Source organism: Balearica regulorum, chromosome 13 (assembly GCF_011004875.1).
Source record: "Balearica regulorum gibbericeps isolate bBalReg1 chromosome 13, bBalReg1.pri, whole genome shotgun sequence".
In the NCBI taxonomy this organism is placed as follows: domain Eukaryota; kingdom Metazoa; phylum Chordata; class Aves; order Gruiformes; family Gruidae; genus Balearica; species Balearica regulorum.
The window spans coordinates 17,948,448-17,971,489 of NC_046196.1; the positions used below are offsets into that span (position 1 = coordinate 17,948,448).

Here is a 23,042-nt window from a genome sequence, read left to right on the forward strand (position 1 = left end):
TCACATTTAACCCTAATTTACATTAAGGATGTTAACTGAAAGGCCGATCTTTTGAATTCAACGTTTTCATTTCCTTCTAGCCTCATTGATGAATAGCTGGATCTTGTCATATGTTCATAAAGGGTGATGGTCTGCTGGGATAGAAGGAATAATTGTGCTGTCTTGCACTTTCTCTGATGGTCTGTTTGTGAGGCTTACTGCTTCCTTAAAAATAAAAGCTAACAATTTCCTTTTGTCTAAACTAAAACTGAGATTTGAAACAAAAACTTGTTTTAGACCTTTGGGGAGAGACTGTCCTGCTTCTCAGCTAATTATTTTTCTTTTACTTGAACAACAACATTTTCCATAAAAAGTATGACAGTAATATATTTCAAATATCATCTTGTTAAAGGCTTCTCTTTTGTTCTTTTGAATGGGACTTTTATAAGCTGTCCCTGCTTAGGTGCTTCTGCTTAAATCTTAAAACATTGAACAAACAGACCAGCCTTAAGCACCTTGAAACCCAGTTGCTCCTGTATTGTCCTCATTTGATGTTTTGTATGCAGGTGAAATTAAGGCTATAGATTATGAAATACTGTGCTTCATTTTCTATATTTCATATCCAGATTCCTGTTACATACAAATTGAGCGACTGATCTGAAGAGACCTCTTTAATCCTAGGCAAGCTTTTTTAGAACTCTGGCAATTTGTCTTGTCTGTCTTAACAGGACTTCAATGTTTGGAAATCTGAGTTCTAAGGTATTTTATTGGAAGGTTTGTCAAGTGATAATACTGATGATAAAATCTTATATATACATGTGATACATCTATTACATACAGTACTATGAATTTAGGTAAATACAAAAATGTTGTGATGCATGCAAGTACAACTTGGGGTAAAACTAAGTGCTGATGTTTATTTTGACTTGTTTTCAGAGAATTATGTTAACTAAAATACACTCTGTATACTCCTATTAAAATCTGCATTTCTTACCTGGGTGTTTTGGTAACACAAAATGTATTTCTGTAATTTAAATTTCTTGCAGAACCGCGAATAAAAGTAGAGTCTTGGTATTGTATGAACTGCCATAGCCTATTCCATGCATTTAGTGTGTATGCTTGCACAAGTAAAATGCTAGTTTTGCATACTCTACAGTTAGAGGTTTTTGCAAATGATACAGACCTTTGTGCACAGTGTTTAATAAATTATTGAACTTTGAAGAACCTTTGAGAAGTAGGACTGAGCAGTAGACATGAATAAATGTTATCCTCAAGTGTATCTACCAGACAGTAATAGATGCTTGAACAGACAATATGAGCACTGAGTGAATGATGGTAATAACATTAAATATTTACATATAGCAAAAGCATCTTGACAGCAGAGAAGAGACTGTCTCTGCAGTAAGGTAGATTAAAACCCAATGTAATACAGTATACCTTTCTATAGGACAACTTTCTGTTAATAACTAGCAACATTTCTCTGTGAGACACACATTATGAAAGTAGTTGTTTGGGACTCACAACTACTGTATTTCAGTCTACCTATTTTATAAAACACTTTAAATCTGTGAATCCTTACTGTCATACAAGACAAATTTCAAGACTTCATCAGTATAATCTCCTAGTGCTGATATCACCTCCATACCTACTATAATGTAAAAATTATTACTAAGTTCAAGAATAGGAATTAATAATTGGATAATAATCAAATGTTTAACATTAATCAAAAGTACATTTTGACCTGTATGTTACTAGAAGCTCAGAATCACTCTGTTTTACTTTACCTTAGTTTTACATTGGATTTTCTAACATAGGAGCTGTCTTGAGAATTGTGTCCAAAAGAAAGTTGTATACTCAAAAGAATTCATGAAAGCAAGCAGCAATATCCTTCTCCCTCCTGCCCTCTCCATGGCTGAGCAGTTTCATGGGAGTAAATCCATTTTATTGACATCCAGAGTCCTTGAAGTGTGTGATACTTGTTTATGTGCCCTTGTTTTGGTGTTTGGTCTTTTTTGGGAACCTGTAAATTATGATTGTAGAACAGTTGGTATTGCTTGCACTGCACTTTTTAAAATAGGTCATGCTGGATTTTCCATATAATTTTAAAAGGAAATTACTGTATCAGAAGCATAGGATAACTTAAATTTTTACATTAAGAGTCGATGATTTTTGTTGGAGGTTCTTATGCTTTTTAATGCATTCCAAATAGCTTTCACTTATAGGAAAGAAAGAAAGGTGACAGTAAATTTTTTTTTTCAAAATGCTCTATGAAGCTTGTATTACTGTGATGAACCTGTTTGCATTTAATCATGTCGTGTAGTTAAAACAAATTAATGTTGAAAATGAAGTAAAATGGAGTAATATCAAGCCACTTTTTTGTATATTCATTTTCTTGTAATAGCAAAAGAGAACATCAACAACAATTTTAGATTTTGTTGCTTTAAGTCATTGCTGAGGTTGGTTTTTGGTTTATTTTAATATTTAGTGGCAAAGATAATTCATTGGAAGTGGATAGTGGAAACTTTGTTTTACTTTTTTTGCTTAGAATTCTTCCCCTGCTTTTACTGCTTTTGTTGGAAAGATGCTTAGGAATTCATTTCTTAGAGATGGCTTCAGCATGGATAGCTATTCAATCAGCATCGTTGAGGCTATGAATAATTGTGATTGTGGAGTATCTAAGGCATACAGTTGAGCATTGGTCAGTCAGTAAACAGGGAGTTACAGTTAGTTTTTGTTGTTAATACTGCCTTCTTACACTTGTGGACTCTACAGTTCCTGTACTGCTGTTCATTGCTTGGTATCAGAGCATCTTTCCTCCAGTCCCCTCGTTTAAGCTTTCCAAAGAGGTGATAGCAGTGAAAGTACTCCAGGAAGTATAAGTGCTCTCTTTGAAGCTGGAAGTGTAATTTGAGAAGCCATGAGTAGAATTTTGTATGACATGTAAGGAACAAGATTATCTTTTTTTTTTATATGCTATTTAAAGTAGGGACAATATTGATTCTTGTGGCAGCAGTTTAGGTCCTAAGGCAGGGTATAGATTAAAACATCTAATATTTACAGTAGAGGTTTCCAAACTTAGTTCCAGTGACCTACCCACTCACTGAGTGAAGCTTTTCCCAGCTGGTTTTCTAAGGGATTGTTAGTTCTGCAGTATCTAGGCACTTTACATCAAAACTTTTTGTCTAATACAATAGAAGGTTTAATCCAAGTGGTTGTGTTAACCTACTCTACCCATCAAGGTGAGAATTTTAACTTGAATCTTCTTCCATTGCACATCGTTTCAGTGGTGTTTTTTTTTTATGCAGATACATAAATGAAGATGATTCTTTGTTCATCATATAATCTTCAAGGTCCAGAACTTGTAATAGTCAGATTCTGAGCAAAACCTTCCTAAAAATCCTGTATTTTGATTTCACTGAGTTTGGAGTAGGGAAATTATATTAGACAAACTCTTTGTGCAAGTGTAGTTCTGTTGCAGCCTATATAGTTTTCATGAGCAATGTTTTAAAAGCCATTATTCCTCCTCTTCATTCTTCCCCTTCACACTTCTCCTTGCTGCTTCAGAATTTGGAGAAATTATTTTTAAAGCAATCTCTAAGCATCTTTAAATTTTGTGATAGAGATTATATTTCAATCAGAATAGGCATTTAGAGTCCTCGTGTAGTAGTAAATCTGCCATGTGGGGATTTTAAATTTTCTTCCAGTTTTTGTTTCTTTGTTCTGTAGTATGCAGTTCAAAAATGTAAGAACGTGAAAATTAGAGTCACGAGGTGCTTGAAGTGGCAATTTAATGCCAGTAATAGGAAGCAGTTTTGTTGAGGGTGGTTTTATACTGAAATTAATACTATAAAGTACTGATATGTTGCTATCCATTTTGTGATGATATATATGGGGTTCAGATGCAAAATTTTTAGTTTATATGTAAAATGTCCATAAATAAATGTTGTTTATGTGCTAAATGGCTTCTGAACATAAAGACTTTTACTTGCCTTTTCCTGTAAAAATCTTGTGAAAGAAAAATGCAGAGACTAACGTCAGGGATTATTTTAGCAACTTTTTTGCAGTCTATGCTTTTAACTTGATCTAAGCATGTAAATTTATAAATTTTTTTTGCATTGGTAGACAATTGTGTTGGTATTCAATACACACGTTAATTTATATTCAGCATAATATATATTTCAGCCTCTTCACAGTTTTTCTTGGGCTGGATTGGACTGCAAAGTTTAGTTAGTTTACATCAACCTAAACAGAGACGTGAAATGGGTGTAATCTCCATTGTAGTGATGATTAATACGGTGGCCGAAGTATACAAAGTGTCAAAATGCAAACAAGGAATGAATGTGCAAAGTTTACAATCTCTAACACACTTTCTTAAGCTGTGAAAGCACTCCAGATAATAATAATCATAATAATTAATGAAGTTCATTCAACGAGGGGAAAAAACATCATTTTGAAAATGATTAAGTTGATGGAGTATTTTCCTAAAATCGATTTCATAATACGTCCTAGCTATCTGAACCTTCTTGTGCATAGTGTAGGCTTTGAAATACACCAGGGTTTGTCCTGTCCTGCAAGGCTTTTCTCTTTTTTTGACTGTAAGAGCAGATTGTAATAAAAATATAATGCTTTATCAGCTATTTAAGGAAGCATATGTTTTAGTTCTCAAGAAAAGGGAGGAGTTTGTCTCATCATGACCTCTCTTTGTCTCGGCTTGGCAAAGAGTGAGGCTTCTGTTCGGTACTGTGTGGACTCCACACTTGAGCTGAATTAGCTTTTGAACTTTTCATGTAGTATAAATCTTAAGAGACAATAAAGTTAAAGTGCACGTCACTAGGTGGCACTGAAACATCGTTGTATGCCAAGTACAGTCTTGAGCTCTTCATCTGTGCTACTAGAGCTGCCTGGATTTGTAAGTGTCAGGGAAATTGTTTTATTGTTAAAGGGCATAGTGTAATATATTCATCTCCATCCAAGGCAGCCGTTTAATGCCCTGAAACATGCCCTCTCACAGCTCTGGCCTGTTGACTATGCTTATTTGGTGTAATAATTAGCAGAATTTCTCACTAACAGCGGTACTTACTAACACCTCACATTTTCCTCTGTGTTTTTGTACGTGATGGATTGTGCATTCTATGAATAAAGTTAAGCGGGTCACAGCCTAAGCCCTGTACAACACAGCTATTTTCTGCACAATAGTTTTGAATAGATATATATTAACTCCTTTTTAATCCCTGTGGTGTGTAATGCAAACAAATTTGAGTCTTTTTGTATTAGGCTACTGAAAACTTGTAAGCACGGAACAGTTAACTTGTCAACTTAAAGAACAAAAGAAATTGAACGAGGAGCTATAGAAATTAGAGTACATCGTCTGTTAACAAGGGCGTGCTTTAGAAGCCTGTTGTAATGCTTTATGAAGTTTGGAACAGATTGCTGTACTTTGTTCTAGAGGAACAATTCTCATATGCATGTTAAAGGTGATCTTTCTGTTGTCATGATGTTCAGTTACTCTGTTTAGTATGAAAATAGAGGTGGGAAGCCTGAGTTAAACATCTCTTGCTCTTTTTTTGCACTTTATTAGCTGGAAATAAGTATGTTGAAAATTGTTCTGATGGAAACAAAAAGAAAAGGTCCTTGAATAAATGCTGTGGTAGCAATCCCAGTCATGTTTCTTTCCAAATGCAGTGGCAAGGACAGATAGAGTTAAGGGTTTCCAAAATCATTAGCTAAAAGTAGTCTTTTTTTTAGTTAAACTCCTAAGTAAAAATCTAATGAAATTCCAATGTAATGAATTAATGAAAATAAGTTATTTGAGCCATTTGTCATATTGAAGCTCAGGTCTGCACGGAGACCATGTTACTTCTAGTTTAGATGGGAACTGCAGTATACGTAGGGTTAAATGTTGGTCATAAGCTCTTGCAGTTGTCTGATATAATTTAATTTTAAAATCCTCCCTTCCAATAATAGTTTTTTTAATCCTACATTGTTTATTCTTTTTTTCACCTAGCCCTTCTTGAATTCTAGTTACTGCAGAAACAGTTCTGTTGTAGAAGGGGAAGTAATACAGCATGTTAAGCCAGCAAATAAGAACAAAGGTGGCTCTGGCAGCTTTCTCTTAATGTCAGTTCCTTGCCCTCAGCCTCCCTTACTAATGCATCTGAGCTGCTGTCACTCAGATGGTTTCAACACAGATGTGCATACTATGTGTCAAAAAGGATTGCCTAGATTTCTGAATTTTGGGTTGAGAGTACCCCAACATATAAAACCACCACTTTGAATTATAAACTGGTTGACTCCAGTCCTTGTAGACGTTCTGAAGGAAATGAAATTTATTTATTCTTGTCTTTAACATATCCTCTAATGAAGCAAGAGAGTTTAGAATTTTAAGGTGTCCGCAATATTTTCATTAGGACAGAGACTTTTCTGTGTGCCTTTAATTTTATGATAGTGCTGAACAATCTTTCTCTTTGTCAAGTTGTACTTCCATATTAGGATTTGTGTGTGTGTCCCTCTTTATAAAGGGTTTTTACCTCTCCTCACTATCCTTATTCCTTCCCTTGTACTAATTTACCTGTGGGCTTTTTGATGATGTTCTTCTGTATTGCATACACATATTTACTTAAAAATATAGTCTGAGACTATTTGGTGCTTTTTCTTTTATTGGGTCTTTTCATGGATTCGGTTTTGAATGTCACCATTGATTAAACATGTTTGTAATTTCCTATCAGGCTGGTACAGCTCTAGTATCTCTTAGGGATCAGTATGGCTGCCTCTCTTCTTCCTTTTTGTTTAGAAAAAGAATCCAAACCATTTTAGAATGAACTAGTACTCTTTGTAGGAATTGTTTGTTTACTAAGTTTGACAGTAGGAATATGCAGTAGTATGTGTCTAGGACTTTTTTCAGCAGAAGGGAGCAAATAAGGAGAGTTGTGAAATCTGGAATGTTCTCTCTCTGCCAGCCTCTCTCTTTTTTCACCTTCAGAAATCCGTCTTGCATTTGAGAGTAGCATGGAGAAAGGGAGAGATGATTTTTTAAAAGACTTGTCACTACTGTACTACTTCATATTCACACAGTGCAGCTGGTGATAGCAGCAGGGCTATCTCAACTCTTAGACCAGTTAGGAGTATAAGTGTACGGGGGGGGGGGGGGGGGGGGGGGGGGGGGGAAAGGACGGACACAAGTTTCCCTGAACAAATGTGCACAGAGAAGTTAAATAATTTTTGCGCATGTCCATTTTAGTTGAGTAGTACTGCTCTGCAAAACTACACCTGCTCATTGCAAGTGAGGGGAAAAAGTTAGCAAGAAATAAGGTCTGTATGCATAAGTAATAAAAATGAAAACTGTTAAGTATTAGCCTTTGCAAGAGTTAGGATTGCTTTATTAAAACAGTGTTATTTGAAAAAGTAGCAGTTCTTAAGTTTGCTCAACAAATGTATTCTTAAGCAAAATGTTGATTTGCGTTATGAAATTTGCCTTGGTTTGACACAAAGCAAACTGCTTAACAGATTTACTTTTTGTAGCAGATCAGTGCTCTTGTATTTTTTTCTTAGTATATTCTAAGCTTATTCTTTAAATTATGCAAAGTCAGTTTAAGAATAAAATGTGAGTGAAAGAAAATTAAATTCAAAGTCCTTCCTTTAGCTGTAGTTCTTTAACCTTGAGATAGTACTGTAAATGTTCCAAGTACTATGAAATACAGATCCCGACAAACTCTTGTCTAAGCGTGTGTGAGTTGTGGCACAGAAGAGAATTTTGAACACCAGCTTCAGTAAAATACATTCTTACAGGAGTCGACCAAGGTCTCCTGATTCACTGACCACTGGTGACTGGCAAAGTGATGAATCAAAACCAAACTGAGGAATAAGATGCATCAAACTTTCAGTCAGTGTGGCTCTACTGCCTTCAGTTTATTTGGTTAGGCTGTATCTGCACATGGATGATTCATTGCAGACTGCTGGTCTAAACAGTTTGGGAACCACTGAACTAAAATTATCATTTAGAAAAACATCCAAATTTGATATAAAAAAGAATTCCCATGAAGGAGAATTCATCTCTCTCAGTGGTGATTTGCTCCAATGGTTAATTATCCTTTCTGTTAAATTGTGCTGCCTGTTTCTGGTCTGAACTTGCCTAACCTTCTTTCAGACCCTGAATTTTGCTAATCGTTGTCTGCCAACTGAAATGTTAAATGTTAGCTTTCTGTTCCCTATGTGGCTTCTTCTGGAGGCTGTGAACAAAACAAAGCCTTCAAACTAAACAAAGCTAACTAAGTTTGAATTGTTCACTACGTTTGCGTTGTTCCCTATGAAGTTTTTTCTTTAAATAATTTTTGTTACAAGAAAAAACCACCTTCATTTAGCAAACCCCATATAGCAATATCCTTCTTGCACTTACATGGCAAAATTCAATGGTGTTTCATTAATAGTTGTCTTAGGAAGTTGAGGCAACAACTGCAGTTCGTACGTGTTCTAGGTGAGTGTTGTTATCATTTGACCAGTGGTGTAGTTTATCCAAAACTAGGACATTATTCTCTACTGTGTTATAAATACAAAACAATGTCTGTGCATTTATTACACAGGTTACTCTTGCCAATGTGTAAAATGTTACAAATTGCACTTTTTGCAACTGAATACTCTTGTACAAATATTGGTACATATGTTGAATTTATCTACATAGTGTGAGCTGTAATTTATGTCCTTGAAAATGATTTGTAAAAAATGATGCAACTGTATTAACATTGTACTCCTGTGTAGCTTCAAAAATAACATCTCATTGGTTGTGCTGGTTTGGAAATACGCTGACAATTTGTATGACACCAAATTTGTTGTAACCACAATAACAAATCAGTGATGGTTGCCTTTAAATTGTTTCAGGGAGAGGAGGGGGAATTACACAAAGCTTCTGCTCAAAGGCTCCTCTAGTGTGAGAAATGTTGGAAGGAAAATCTGTGTTTATCATGTCCTTGAAAAGGACAAATCACAAAAATTGAAGAGCAGAGGCAGGAAGCAGGGTGCTGCTTCTGCAGCTGAACCCCAGGAGATGCAGCATACCCCTTCCTTCTGGGTATTCTGTCTGCAGTGATTTTGTTAATGGTGGCAGATACTCTCAAGAATTATCTTGTAAATACCTCTAAAATACATCGGCTCTGTATCTGGTGAAATGTGACTAACACAAAAGAAAAGTGTTCCTGGAATACATTTCCTTTTATCTTTAAGGCTTTCAACCATCTTCCTGTCATTTCATTCCAAAGTGAAGAATACAGTTAAATAATCAAATGTCGTGTCTTGGAAGGCTGTAAAGGTCTTCAAATTTCACCAAGTTTGTAAGTGCTTTTATACTTCCATAGTGATATTGTGCTAATAAAATTTCTGGAAAATAATTTAGTTCTGAAAAAAAAAAAATTATCAAGAGTCAACAATCTTGTAATGGCCTACGAAGATGTTCAAACACTATGTAATGGGCATGACAGTTACAGTATGTGAAATTTAATGCTCTAGCTCCTTATTGATCTTCCTTGTAGCCGATTGCATGGCACAAGCATTTGCACTTAGCACCTGCTCTTTCGACATTAACACTGTCTTCAGCAGTGTTATCAAGGGGACTTTGGAAACTGCACTTGATGCTAAACTTAACGTATTTAAGGAAATATCTGTAGTTTTTTTAAAGTATCCATTTTATTTTCACTTGGCTTGTGACTGCTGTTTCTTCTGGGTAATGTTTTAACACTTAAAATTCTTCCCCCTCCCCCAGTTTTTAAGTATTCTTATTACACATTGGATACTTCTACCACTACCTATCAAAATACATATAGACCAGAAATCTTGCAAGGCTCAGTATTTTCTGGAAATGATGTTTCTTTCTGTTTCCTTGGGCCATTCAAGGAGAAACAGCACCATGTCTGTATATTTCCCATTCATAAGCGTAGTATGCAGCTCCCAAGGCTTATACAGCTCTAGTGCCCTACATTCTGGTAGTAGGCTTCAGTAGAAGTTAGGCAACATCAGTAACTTCTTACTGCCATTGGAACATGAGAGCTCTATGGACAGCAATGCCAAATGCATCCTTCTTTCAACATTAACTCTTGGTATAATCTATGGGTTTATTTTATCTGTTCTTAATCTTTATTTCATCTTCTCTCTGTTAAAAGATTGATGCTTAGTATTTCAAAACTGGTCAAACCCACTTGGTTTCTTGGGATTGGGTGTATAGCAGTATTTTTGCTACATTGTGCAGAATCAATTATTGGTGACGGTCACTAAGGTTTCTGTCTGCTGATCTTTGGAGGTGAGCTGATTAAGGAATCTAGTTTCTCAGCAGTTATTGGCTATTTTTCAGTGAAACTATTCAAAGAATGGTGTGCAGAAATGACGCAGTGTCTTTATCTGTTGCTTGTGATTCATAAACATGTTGATCTAAGTGTCCACTTTTTAAAACATATTCTTAGGTGCATGTAAGCTCTTGTGTCCGTATGTATGAAAAAAACCTGACGAACTGGAGATCTAATTGAAACTTGATCTTTATTTTCAAACAAAGTTTGAATCTTAGTACTTCTCACCTAATAGAAGTGATCCGTTTACCAACTGGTACCTGCTGGGAGAGGATGCACAAATGATAGACAGAACAAGAAATGGATGATGGTGTCAAATGCTTGCAGTGATGGTAGAAGATTATTGACAGGTATACCAAGGAGGCTTAGGGGCATTTTGTCAGCAAAAAGTGGCTGTGTTTGAACAATTTATCGCGTCAAAGTTTTAGTATGATTACTTAAAGTGCTAATCCATGTGTGACAAATCTACACTCAACTGTGTAAGAAAATTGCCAGTTCTGTTCCATTAACAGCCACTGGCCAAAGGAACAATGTTCCTGTAGGTTAAAACAGCAATTAAGGGGCGCTTAACACATCAAGGTGGGGAGAGGGAGCAAACTGGTAGCAAAGACATTTTTCACACATTGCTAAGCTGCTTCAATGCATAAATTAACTCTTAGTCCAGCTACATCAGTCAAGTATGGTGTGCATATGCATGACCGGTGTGTGTGTACCAAAATCTGGGTCTGTTGATTTATGATAAAGGTAAGAGAGGTTGCAATTAGTAAGCAAGGCCAAACAGTACCTTTGCAGGAAAGAATGTCAAACAGTCTTTTAGACAGCTGCTCAGTTACAAATACTGGTGTTAGACCTGAGGTCTTTGCGCTACAGTAGATTGTTCATTATGTAGTCTTTTTTCATGATCAGATCGCTTGAACTGCATCCTACTACTTCTGTAACTAGACTGGTTTGTTAAGTGGAGAGCAAGATGCACAATGGTTATATTAAATAACCAGCATATGTTATAGTAGTATAGTTAGGAAATGGATTTATGGGCTATTAAATATTGTTAAAGAGTCATAGATAACTTTAATGTGAGTTTAGATACATAGATATATATATATAAAATAATGATGATGCAAGTTTTTGTCTTTAATATGAACAGGTTTTTGGCATATAGTATTATGGTGGACGATGACACGACACACGACTGTAGTATGCAAAGTGTGGTACAGTATGCTCATAGATCTGCCAGTATTTTTGACATGCTGGATTATAGAAAGAAAATAGCACAGACAGAGCTTTTGGTAAGACTTGAGTGCAATGAAGGGTAACCTGAAAATAGAACCTTTTCATGTGAGTAAATGGTGCTGCAAAGTTGGCCAATCCCTTAAGATCTTTTAATGAGTAGAGTTTACAGAAATAATTTGAAGAAAAATATTTCTGAAATCTAATATATGTGATAATGGAGAAATAAAAGCTGTAATAGTGCATTTAGAATGTATTTTTTATTACTCTAGGTTCATTTCTGACATAACTGGTTTTAGTGAGCTACTTGAATGATCTTGGTTGCTATGAAATTTAGTAGCTAACACTTGGAAAGTCTTGTCATTTAAACAAATGTCAACTTCAAAATCACATTCCTGCCTTAAGAAACTATCCCAAATTTGGTGTGGTTTATTTATATATTTTAAAATGTGAAAGAATGTTAGGAGGTAAAGTTGTGGAAGTTCCTGTAAAGTGGTGGCTTTTTTATGGATGGGATATTGGTATGGTGTCACAAAATTTTTACTGTCTAAAGTATTTAATCTTCCTCTTGTGTAAAGCCACTGAACTCTCACTTCAGAGCACTAGCCCTTCACGTGTGACTTGAAAGAAATCCATGTTTTATTGTAGTTATTATAAAGATGACAGAGAAACACAGACCCTAATGTACATTCTTATGGGGGGAAGAAGCTAATGGGAGGGATTTTTGGAAAAGCAAAGGTTTGCATATGAACTTGTGATTCAGATCTTTCTTTCATGCACAATATGCATTCTCAGAGTGCCTTGCTAACCCTGATAACAGGGTTATCTTTTTAGAGGTGAATATTACTTGCACTGACTTAAGTCTCCTTGTGTTAACAAATGCAATTTCTTAAATAAATTTTTCAGTGCATTTTATGCCAAGTACTGGGGGGAAAAAAACTTTTGCTGCTTAGTATTTTCAGTGGTCTTACATGTTAGACATGCTTTACATGTTATGACATTGTAGCCTTAAATTTGTTGTCAGAACTAATTTCAATAGTATTTCAATGTTATTTCAATAAAATTAGTTTATTATAATACAGTTTCAGCCAAGACGATGATCTGTAAATTGGAAAATTACTGTTGTCTTCTGACTTGTTTGATGATAAAACTAAGTGGGAGTTCAATGGTTGAAACACTAAGGTCTTCACAAGTTTTTATAGCCTAGATATTGAACTTTTGTCTTACAATTAAGAGAGAAATGAAACCTTTTGAGAATGGTATTGACACCCAGCAGGGAAATAAGTCAGCTGCAAAAATTTTTACACTGTTATGCTTCTTGGCCAGAAAATGTCATTAAGTCCCATCTTTCCCTTATACCACTTAATTTGAAAATAACAAACTGTGTGTGTAATGTAACTGCATTTTGGCCTGTGACTTTGATGTGCATTAGCTGTGTTTCTGTTACTTCTCCTGCTCTGTAACATATAACACATTACTTCTATTGCCTTGAAAAAACTTAGGAAAAAAATAAAAATTATGTGTGTAGTGATTGAGAGATTCCAATTATTACTATTCCACTAGCTGAATTTTACAACCAACTATCTCATTAATAAACCCATTTATTACCATTAAATGAGCAGAGATTGTTAAGGTCTGCAGGAAGTTCATCACACACTAAAATTGGGTACTAGTGCTTCTGGTATGCATTCCAGTTTTCAGAGTCAGATATCATAGGTCCATTAACACTCACAGCAGCCTACAAAACAAGATATGTGCAGAGATCTTCTCCTTTCTGAAGGCCCAAGTACAATACTTAACAAGGTTTCTTGAACAGCACAAAGGGCATAATGACATTGTAGGGATGGTGCACATAAGATTGTCTTTCATGTATTGGCACTGCTAATGTATCTATAAAAATCATTGTTTTTTATAGTGTAAGAAACAATAGTGCTGGTATGTGAATAAACTGTTACATTTTTAATTTTTAAAATGTAAAAACAGATTTAGAACAATGCTTTTTAAGATGCCTGATATCTTCAAGTAAAGGCAATTTTTTATTATTTAGGAGTTCATATGTTGGAAGAGCCTATAAGCAGTGCTTAGACTTACACATCAGCCAGCTGGTATAGCCAGATCTTCAGTTTTTCCCTTTTTTTTTTACTTTTTGGAGGTATTTGTGAGTAGCTTGATGTTTTTGACATCTGTGTGACAGCTTCTTGCATAAGAGATGAGCAGCGCGTTATACCACCCAGCTGTGTGTATTAGTCTGTACATCAAGCTGAAGAGCGGCACTTAGCCAGATCTGACAATCAAATGTGAACTAGTACTACCTATACACAAGAGTGCATTTTAATGTTGTGTGCTTTTTGCCAAGAGGCTGGTACTTGACAGAGAAATTGTCAGAATCTCTCTTCTTCCTACCTCTTTTTTTTTTTTTTTTTTTCCCCACAGATGTGAGTCTATGTTGAAATAGGTGGGGGGTTTTCTGCAGTTTAATATGGTTTATCTTACAGATAACAAAGCCAATCTATGTTTTCAGTGATTTCATGTAATAAAATTGTAGCAAGTTTTTTGTAATAGAGAAGTGTTACTGTTTTAGAATACGCAGCAAATTAGCATGTCATTTTTTGCCAACTTAGTCTGAAGTTAGATTATGCTTTGTTTCACTGATGACTTCATGTCAACATACCAACGCCCTGTCCCCAAAGAAAACTAGGGACCTAGGGAAATTCCAGCGCTAGGTTGGAAATTTCAGTGCCGCTCTTCTCCATCTCCTTAAGAGTCAGTGATCAGCAGATTGTGAGTGTGGAGATGAGTAAGTGAGAACTACCTGCTCTTATTTTAGTTTGACATGTTAGCTGTAGACCTTATAATCTTCTACACTTCCTCATGATTTTAAGACTCTGTCACCTTTGTTGATGCTTAAACTTAAATTAAATTGTCAGAGAATAAAATACACAGTAACACTTCACAGTTCAACTTTCCTTGTTTGTGTTTGCTATAAGCCAGGAGTTAGTTACTACATGTAATATTTCTTTCTTCCTTTTTTAAAAAGGATTGCCAGAATAAAGATGATGTCTTTTGACCTGTATATGCAACCCAAAAAGATTGTGAAAAGGGGAATTTACAAGGAAAAAAACCAAATACCAATGGATTCTCTTGTCTATGGAATAATCAATTTGCAGTGACATTTAGGTGATGAAATGTGCAGTTGTTTCCATATAACTTGGTTTTATGAAAGTGTTAGTGATAGCCTTTTTTAACTTATTCTGTGTTTTCCTTTGTATTACACCCTTATTCTTTTAAAAACAGTATTCCATTTCCATCTGGTCTTGCTCTTACAACATACAAGTATTGAGGGAGCTGCAACTTCAATTATTTCTTGTGGTAGTATTTATGTAGCTGAAAATATTGCAATAAAAATGAGAATTTGAATCCTATTATCTAAAATATTCAAGCATTATGGTAGTGCAATTTAATGATCTTTGAGTTGCATTTTTATTAGTAAATATTTGTTAATGATCCAAGTTTATAAAGAAACCACCCTTGCAAGCTAGAGGAAAGACTAAAGGAAAGAGTGTATTAATATTCTAGGCCATACTTCCATTGTAACAATTTTTACACTGTTGTTAATCTGTACTTACATCATGTTGAGTTAGACTCTGGGTAGATAGATGTGGATGGACTTGTCATGGATAGGGATTGTTTGATTCCAAAAACCTGATGGCATGTTTCAAGCATCTCTTGCACTTTCCAAATCTTTAGCTGCACAATTAATTGTATAATGCATGTAAGAATTCTATTTGAATTAATAAATCTCTGGAAAATTGGAGGAAATCAGCCTTTTATCGTAGCAATTTCTAAGCGGTCGTGTTGACTAAACATTGGTGGAGATACTCTAAGAGAGAAAAAGGGAGTTGAGAGAACCTGCTCTTCACAGTTAGCTGGTTCTTAGCATGCTCCTAACATCAACCCTGAATTGCGGCTGTCTGCTGGGATGGCAGATCTTGAGGATGGTAGTTAAATATTGTCAGGTGTTGGTGTGCAGTAGGTGATGTTTTCTTTTTGCTTCATACACCCATCTCAGGAAACATTTTAGAGTGTGTCCAACATTGAGGCTCATTGTTTTAATAAAGTATATTATTGAGTCATTTAATGGAATATGAGCTTTGTACCATTGGATCCACAAAATGAAGTAGAAAATAAAATGAAAAAGAAGAAAGAAATTAGTATCAAGGTACAAAGTAGGCATAGTTCTGAAGAACGCTAGACCAAGATGGATTTTCATTGGTTTAATAAGGAATGATTATCTAAAAAAGAATTTAGGAGGAAGAACACTCACGTGCTCTGAAACTACCTAACTTGAATTACTACTTTGTAAATGGAAAAGCTCCACTGATTTTTTGCATCCATTTTTCCTTATTTATTTTTCCAGAATTGAAGGTAGTAAGAGAAATAATTGCACATGTTTGTGTCTTTTTAGTACAAATAGTTTTATACCTGGCTGATTTTATCTCGGTTTTTAGTCTAATTTTCTGTTTCAATTTTATTCCTCTAAAACAGAAAAAAAAGCTTCTTGAAGAACTTGGAGAGAAAAGACTTCCATATGTGACACCAGCCGATGCTGATTTCCATCAATTGGTAATGTATTTCTTTTAACTGTACTTGTTTTAAACTAAAATGGCTGTTTGCACTGAACAACAAATAAATCTTTCTTCAAAGAGACACTATGAAATCTGATATGAAAAAGGTATCCCGATGGCTGATGATATACTTCTAGGTGGTGCAAAATAAGGCCTCTAGAATTGGGATGTTCAAGAATGAAAACTTCATGAATTTAATTTATTTTTGGGATTTTGCCCTGAGTATTGGTACCTGAGTACTAGGTAACACATGTAACAGTGAATCACCATTTATTATTCTTTGTTAAAATAAAATACATGTCACCATTTTCTAAGGCTTTTTTTGGTTTTGCCTCCCTTCCCCCCCCCCCCCCCCCCCGAGTTAAGAGAGAACTATCCTTTAAAATAATAAAATAGGAAAAAAAATAATTTAAAAAAACATAAATAGGGAAAATATTAACATAGATATTCGGAACTTTTTGGCTTAATTCTACTTTCAAAGAATAAGTAACCCTTAAGACTTTGCTTACAAAACTAACTGTGGAACCTGGAATGCACCCCTCAAATGAAACCAAATACAAGTGAAAACAGACCCAGTAGCCACAAGGAGTAAGCCAGATGAGTGTATGGAAGAGTATCATGACAATAGAATATTCTGTATCTATCCTAGATCTTTCTAGGTAAGCTATAGAACATATGGCAAGAGTTGGAGTTTCAATCGGATCAAATCAGAACACAGTAAGATGAAAAATTTAAGAAAGAATCTCGTAGTCTGAACAGCTACAGCAAGCATGCTTACGTTGCAGGCATGTCACCTTTCTTGTATTGACATGTGGCTCAAAGATGTATATGGTAGCATAAAAATACATCCAACTCTTTCCTTGCAAGGATGAATTTCTCTTGCAGGATTCTAAGGCCAAGAGAAGTTTAGCACACGTCATGCTATAGAAAAGGAAAGATGTGTTTATGGGTCAGGTACTGGACTGCGACTCGGAAGCATGAAGTCCAAACTCCAGTCTTGCCACGGGATTGCAATTCTGCTGTTGAACAATCGGTATACTTCCCTCGCCTTTCTCATTCATTTGGGTTGTAGGATGCCTAGGGAAAGCGTGATTTTCTCTGTGTTCTTACAGTGCTGAACATAGTGGAAGTCAGCTCTTGATTGGGATCTTTAATAGCTGTAAGGATAATGATATGAAAACGCATAACTTGCTGGTAAACCTAAAAGCACTGCTGTGGGTAAGGACAAGGAAAAGTGTAGAAGAGCTGTAAAAGCCTAGAAGAGCTTAACAGAATGATATTTTTTTTCTTTACAAAAAAACCCCAAACCCAAACACATTCTTTTCAGTCTTAATGTTCGAGAAGCTCTTGCCCCTTTTGAGACTCACTTAGCTTATTGTTATCTTCTTCCTAGTCCCGTTACATCCCCTCCTGTTTGTTCTTTTATATCTGTTGCTGCCAAGAGCTGCTATGACCAGCATCTTTTTCTTTTTTCCATCTTTGGAAGTCCAGTCTCTCATGGAGCTGATGTGAAAAAAGAAGATGGAGCCAAGGTTGCCCGAGTGGCATCTCGTTTGCTCAGTATCAGTAACCCATAAATATAGAAGACAGTAGGAACAAGATAAGCAGCAAAATCAGACCTGTTCAAGCCTTAATAGAGTTTAGATATGCCCTTGTTACATCATATAGAATTATACTTTTTGTGTAGTGTTTGTGGGCATGCTAGATATTTTTAAGTATATGTGATAATCGTAAGCATCACAAGCACCTTGTAAATTCTTACGGTGACAAATGTTACTTTAATCACAGATGTAGATATTACAAGTGTCATGATGCTTAAATATACTACAGATGGAGAGGAAAAGGAGGGTAAGAGCTTGGAGAATTGGCAAAATAAAACATCACATAGAGTTGAGTTTTATAGTCTATCTTTCCTGGAGAGACCTGCCTTACTCCTTTAAGGATCCACCCCTTATAAAGCAGTATTCTTTGAACGTGTTGGAAAGGTTAGGTAGGATGCAGGTGAAAAACCTGCATTGTCCTGTCAGGTATGGAAATATACGGTCTGAACAAAACTAAGAAATTCCAAGAATTTCCACAAGCAAAACTGCACTGACATCCTCTTTCAATGTGTCTTGCCTGCTGAAGGATTTTAGAAATGGGCCCCAAACCATAGGCTGAAATAATGTAATGTTTAAAGCCAGTTATGAACAAGAAAAGTCTGTTAACAAGGCAGTTCACAAATATCTGAAGTGCAAACTGTCATCTAATGATTTAAGTGGCAATTTGCTTATCAAGAGTCGTTATTACTGATTTCTAACTTTAGTCTGTCACTTGAGTCATCCTGTAGGGTGATTCTTTGTGGTGAGTACCACCATTAGAAGTGAAGGCATGTGTGTATTTAAAATCATGTGTGTAACATTCATAGGAAGATTTGAGCATCTAATATGGGGGTTTTTGTCCTGTAGTTGCCAGTAACGTTCCTGCTTCTTTCAGAGTGAACGGTGAATTGACCTTTAATACGTGCTGTCAGAGTTACAACACAGAGTACATGCTTACTCCCCCTTCCCCATCCCCCCAAAACAACAAGGTGTCCAGTGTGAACTCAGCATTCACCCTGTGTTCTGATCCCTTAATGCTTTCCTTATGTAGGGCATAGCACAATGACTGGTGGAGATTTAAAGAAGACCAAACTGTTTTCATGTGATGTGTTGGAAATGTGTTTCCACTTCCTGATTTCTTCTGAGATATCAGTGTGGGGGTTGTGGTTTGGTTTTTGTTTTTTTTTTTTTTTTTAAGGTAGAATCCTAAGTATACTGTGTAAAACTTCATGATAAAGTAGTTCTTAAGCATGTAATCTTAAAACACAACCCAAAGGTAACATGCCTCTGACTGAGCTGGCAACAAAATGTGGAAGACATTACCTCTGCAGTGCAGGAGGGGAATACAGTGTTGTCACCTTTGTAAAATCTGTGTGCATCCTTTCTAGTGCATGTTTTCAGGCATTTAGTTGCTTTACATTGTATTGTTATTTCCCCCCTCCTGTTTGTAATAATTGGAATTTCATGTGTGCGATTCATGTCAGAAATTCAGTATATTAAATGATTTAAAAATATGTAGTAATAATGACTTTTTAAATATGCCATAATAGCATATGTAATGTGGTAATTGGTTAATGTGACCTGAGTATGTCCAATATATGGGATTATTTAAAGAAATACTAGGATACTGCTATAGAACTGTTAGTGCTCTTTTATACATATTATTTGCATAATGAAACAAATCATGCAGTAATAATCTTTATATGTCACAATATAGAATGTTCTGTCATTGTTAAGTATGATTGTGAAAGACTATTTGTGATTCCCATCAACCTATACCCACACATCTGACTGTAGCCTATAGCTGTAAATCCTTAAAATTTGCAGTTACTGCTTTCAGTAGTTATTCTTTATCAGGATATTTTCAGTGTGCTGTTCAAAGGCTACTGATTGAAACGAAGGGAACAGTTCAGGACTTCTAAAGGAATCGTTTCAGGCTTTGGGCAAGCTCAGGCAAATTACGTTTATCAAGTTTACATTCAGTTCTTTTAATGAAAGCTAGGATCCAGTGTTCTGTGCTGGGAATTGGAGGAGGGACCTTCAAACAGGTATCTGGGACTATTTTGAAGCTTTGATATTTAAAGTTAAGCATGTAAATACTATAGTCAGAAATTATTATTACCTGTAGATACTGTTACGGGATTTTTTTCCTCTCTCTCAGAAGCTAGCTTTTGGAAGCCATAAGAATGTGTAGAGAAAGGGAGTTAACTTCACTTTAAAAAAATCACGAGAAATGGTGGCAAAGTTTATAGATAAACTAAGATTTATTATGTGTAATTGTTAGTTTTAAAATAGACTTCCTTTTATGTTCCCCTTTTTAGTAGAAACAAATGATCCTATAAGGTTGCCTCTTCAGTGTTGTAGGATAACAGCGTGTTATGATGCAGAAGTCTTAACTGCTTTCATGCAGTAGAAAACGTGTGTACTGACTTATTGCCTGCTTTGTGTTTTTTAAAGGCACTTTTTTCTGGATTTTAAAATTAATTTCCTGAAAAGCAGGTTCAAATCCGACTTGGAAGTAGATAGTACTAGTAAAATGGGTTTGAGTTGTACCAGAAGGAGCCCACAGATGGATCGTAGGGCAGCGTGATGCTGTTGTGCTGGTGGCTTTTATTTGTTTTTTAAAAGCACTTTTAACATAAGCCATTACATTTGTAAAAGTTTTGATAGATCAGCTTTGTGCATCCATGTGCTCTTGCCCCATTGCCTATTGCCTTCAGATTTCAGTTTACTTTAAATTTTTTTTTCCCCCAACACCATCAGTATCTACCTTTTCTCCAGAGTGATGACTAACTTCTGGACAAAAGGAAATAGGTGTAGTGAGTCGTTCGGAGCCTCGCACATTGTAATTGATACCTGACAGACTCACATTACAGCCTTGCCCTTACTAAGGGCACTAGTTTGCATCTGTTTCTTTTATTTATCTATTAATTTTAATGAAATACATAGGAACTTAGTCTCTTGAAGAACTTGCTCTCTAGCCTTTGTCCAGTTTGCCAAACAGTCCCGGTGGTAGTTAAAGCAGATTTACAGGCAACCAATAAAAGGTGTGATTATGTGATACTCACTTCCTTAGAAAACCAGATAAACAAAGTACAACTATCCAAGCCCTCCTGGAGTGGGAAGCAGTGTTTTGCATACAAAGCAAGATACTGCTGATTAGCAGCGTTATACCTTGCTGGGAGTTGTTGCCTCTACACGCTGCTGGATTCTGAACTCCAGCTGATAGCAGAGCTGGTGTGGTCAGAAGAGGATGTGAGGAAAAATGATATTGCAGGTGGGGAGATGGGGAGGAAAATAAGTTTGGAAACTTTCTTTTATCTAAAAGGGGAACTTTTATATGAAATAGGAGAGCTAATTGACATGCTTTGAGGAATGTGAAAATAGAAAGGACCAGTATGTCAAGGACTATTTTGAAGATAGAGGTGCAATGCAGCAGGATGTTGGCCTTTTTTTTTTTAAAATTTACATTTTCATTTTGTTATTTTTCACACTAAAAATTGTTATGTAAAACTATTTCAGTTATTCATGGAGCCCTCCAGAATTCTGTACATCAGAACGAAACAGAATGGTCTTTGCAACCATCACAAGAAGAGGAGTCGTTTTGTTATTGTTGGGTATTCTATTGTTTATATACTTACAGGTAGCATTATCTACAGATTCATTAGGGGATCTTATATGTTCTATCAATCTCTGCCAGAATCCTCGTATTTATTTATTTGTTTAGAGATTTGCCCAGGTGATACTCTCTGGTTACAGGCCACTGGTACATATCCACAGTTTGTGTAATATAATGGAATATGAAAATAAAGTAACAAATACTAGCATCTATTTCTTCTCCATCTTCTAGACTCATGCTTGATAACTTGTCAATTTAACCTTGTCTGTTCTTGAATATATGAAATACTTTGGTTCCTGTAAAAAGAATAATTCTTTTACTGTTTTTGTTTTTATAGTTGTTTGTTTTGTTCCCTCCTCTTTAGTGGAAGACCAAATATTCCAAGCTGATTTTCAGAAAATCTGATACAGTACCTGAAGAGCTCCATCAAATGGTACAAGAAGGCTTTCTGACCTTGCGAGAACGTGATTGTTTCTTTCAAGATCTTGTAAGGATCAAAGGAAAAGATTTTCTTACCCCAGTGTCTCGTATATTAATTGGAAACCCAGGATGCACTTACAAGTACTTGAACACAAGGTTATTTACAGTTCCTTGGCCTACTGAAGGTTATGATATAAAATATTGCAGTCCTCAAATACACGATGCTTGTAAAGCATTAATCAGACTTAATGACTACTTGCATATTGAAGCAGTCAAGGCATTACAAGGACGAAATTTCTTTGAGACCAAAGAAATTAAAGATACTACTGTAATAGATAGGGAGCAAAATTTTGCTACTCCTCTTACGGAGAAAGGGTCTGTTTCAAAAGATCAAAGCAGTTGTTGTGTACCAGAGGATGACTACATAAGTCTAAAGAACAGAACATCTTATAACTTGACTTTATTAAATTACATGGATCCACTGCAAATGCTGTACTTGAAACAAGAGCCTTATTTTGGAATGGGGAACATGGCAGTGAGCTGGCATCATGACGAGAATCTGGTAGAAAGGTCGACGGTCGCTGTGTACAGCTATAGCTGTGAAGGTGAGTGATGGGAGGTGTGAGTGGACTAGTGATATAAATACTTTAAATCCCTGAAGCTCTTTTCTGTTTCCTTGTGTGTACGTACAATAAGCATACTGGCACGCTAGTCCAATTTTGTCATTTGGTTCTGAATACATTGGTGTACTTTTTGTATTTAAGCCCTATATTTCTAGTAAAACCTGTACAAAATATACTTGTGTTTACTGCAGCTGGCTTATCAGTTGTTCTCTAACTAGATTTAAAAATTGGTATGATTTAACTTTCTGACTAAGAGCCAGGAAATAAAAATCTGTCAAAATACCTACTTCAGGTTAACACATATGCATATTTTCTATCCTGTAAATGTTTCATTGTAGCTGAGATCACAGTCTTTGTTGTTTCTCATATACAGACTTGCTTCTGCTTTATGCTGATTTTACTACTCTTTCTTTGGAAAGATCCTTTTAGGTTGGTTTTCTGTAAAAGTATTGCTGTATTTACTTGGAAGCATATACATTTTGTCCAGGCATGCTGTAGTGCTAATGCATGTTTTGTGGAGGACTTGCCAACATTTCTGTAGTTGGGAAGGGTGGAAGCTTTCCATTAAAAGACCTGTTGTCTGACAGGCTTTGCAGGCTCTTAGTTATGTAAAAAACATTTAAAGACAGTATTAGAGAGGAAAA

General features: G+C 35.7%; 1 protein-coding gene across 6 annotated transcripts in view; it reads left to right on the top strand.

Annotated features, from left to right (window-relative positions):
- Positions 1–23,042, top strand: part of FTO (FTO alpha-ketoglutarate dependent dioxygenase) — a 252,510-nt gene that overhangs the window by 27,745 nt on the left and 201,723 nt on the right. For 4 of the 6 annotated variants that reach the window (XM_075765643.1, XM_075765644.1, XM_075765640.1 and 1 more), the window contains exons 2-3: positions 16,077–16,154; positions 21,720–22,380. In XM_075765643.1, the coding sequence (XP_075621758.1) occupies positions 16,077–16,154; positions 21,720–22,380 (739 nt within the window). Of the gene's footprint in view, positions 1–16,076; positions 16,155–20,499; positions 20,582–21,719; positions 22,381–23,042 lie in introns of all 6 variants that reach the window. The other 2 variants (XM_075765641.1, XM_075765642.1) reach the window with 1 other exon arrangement.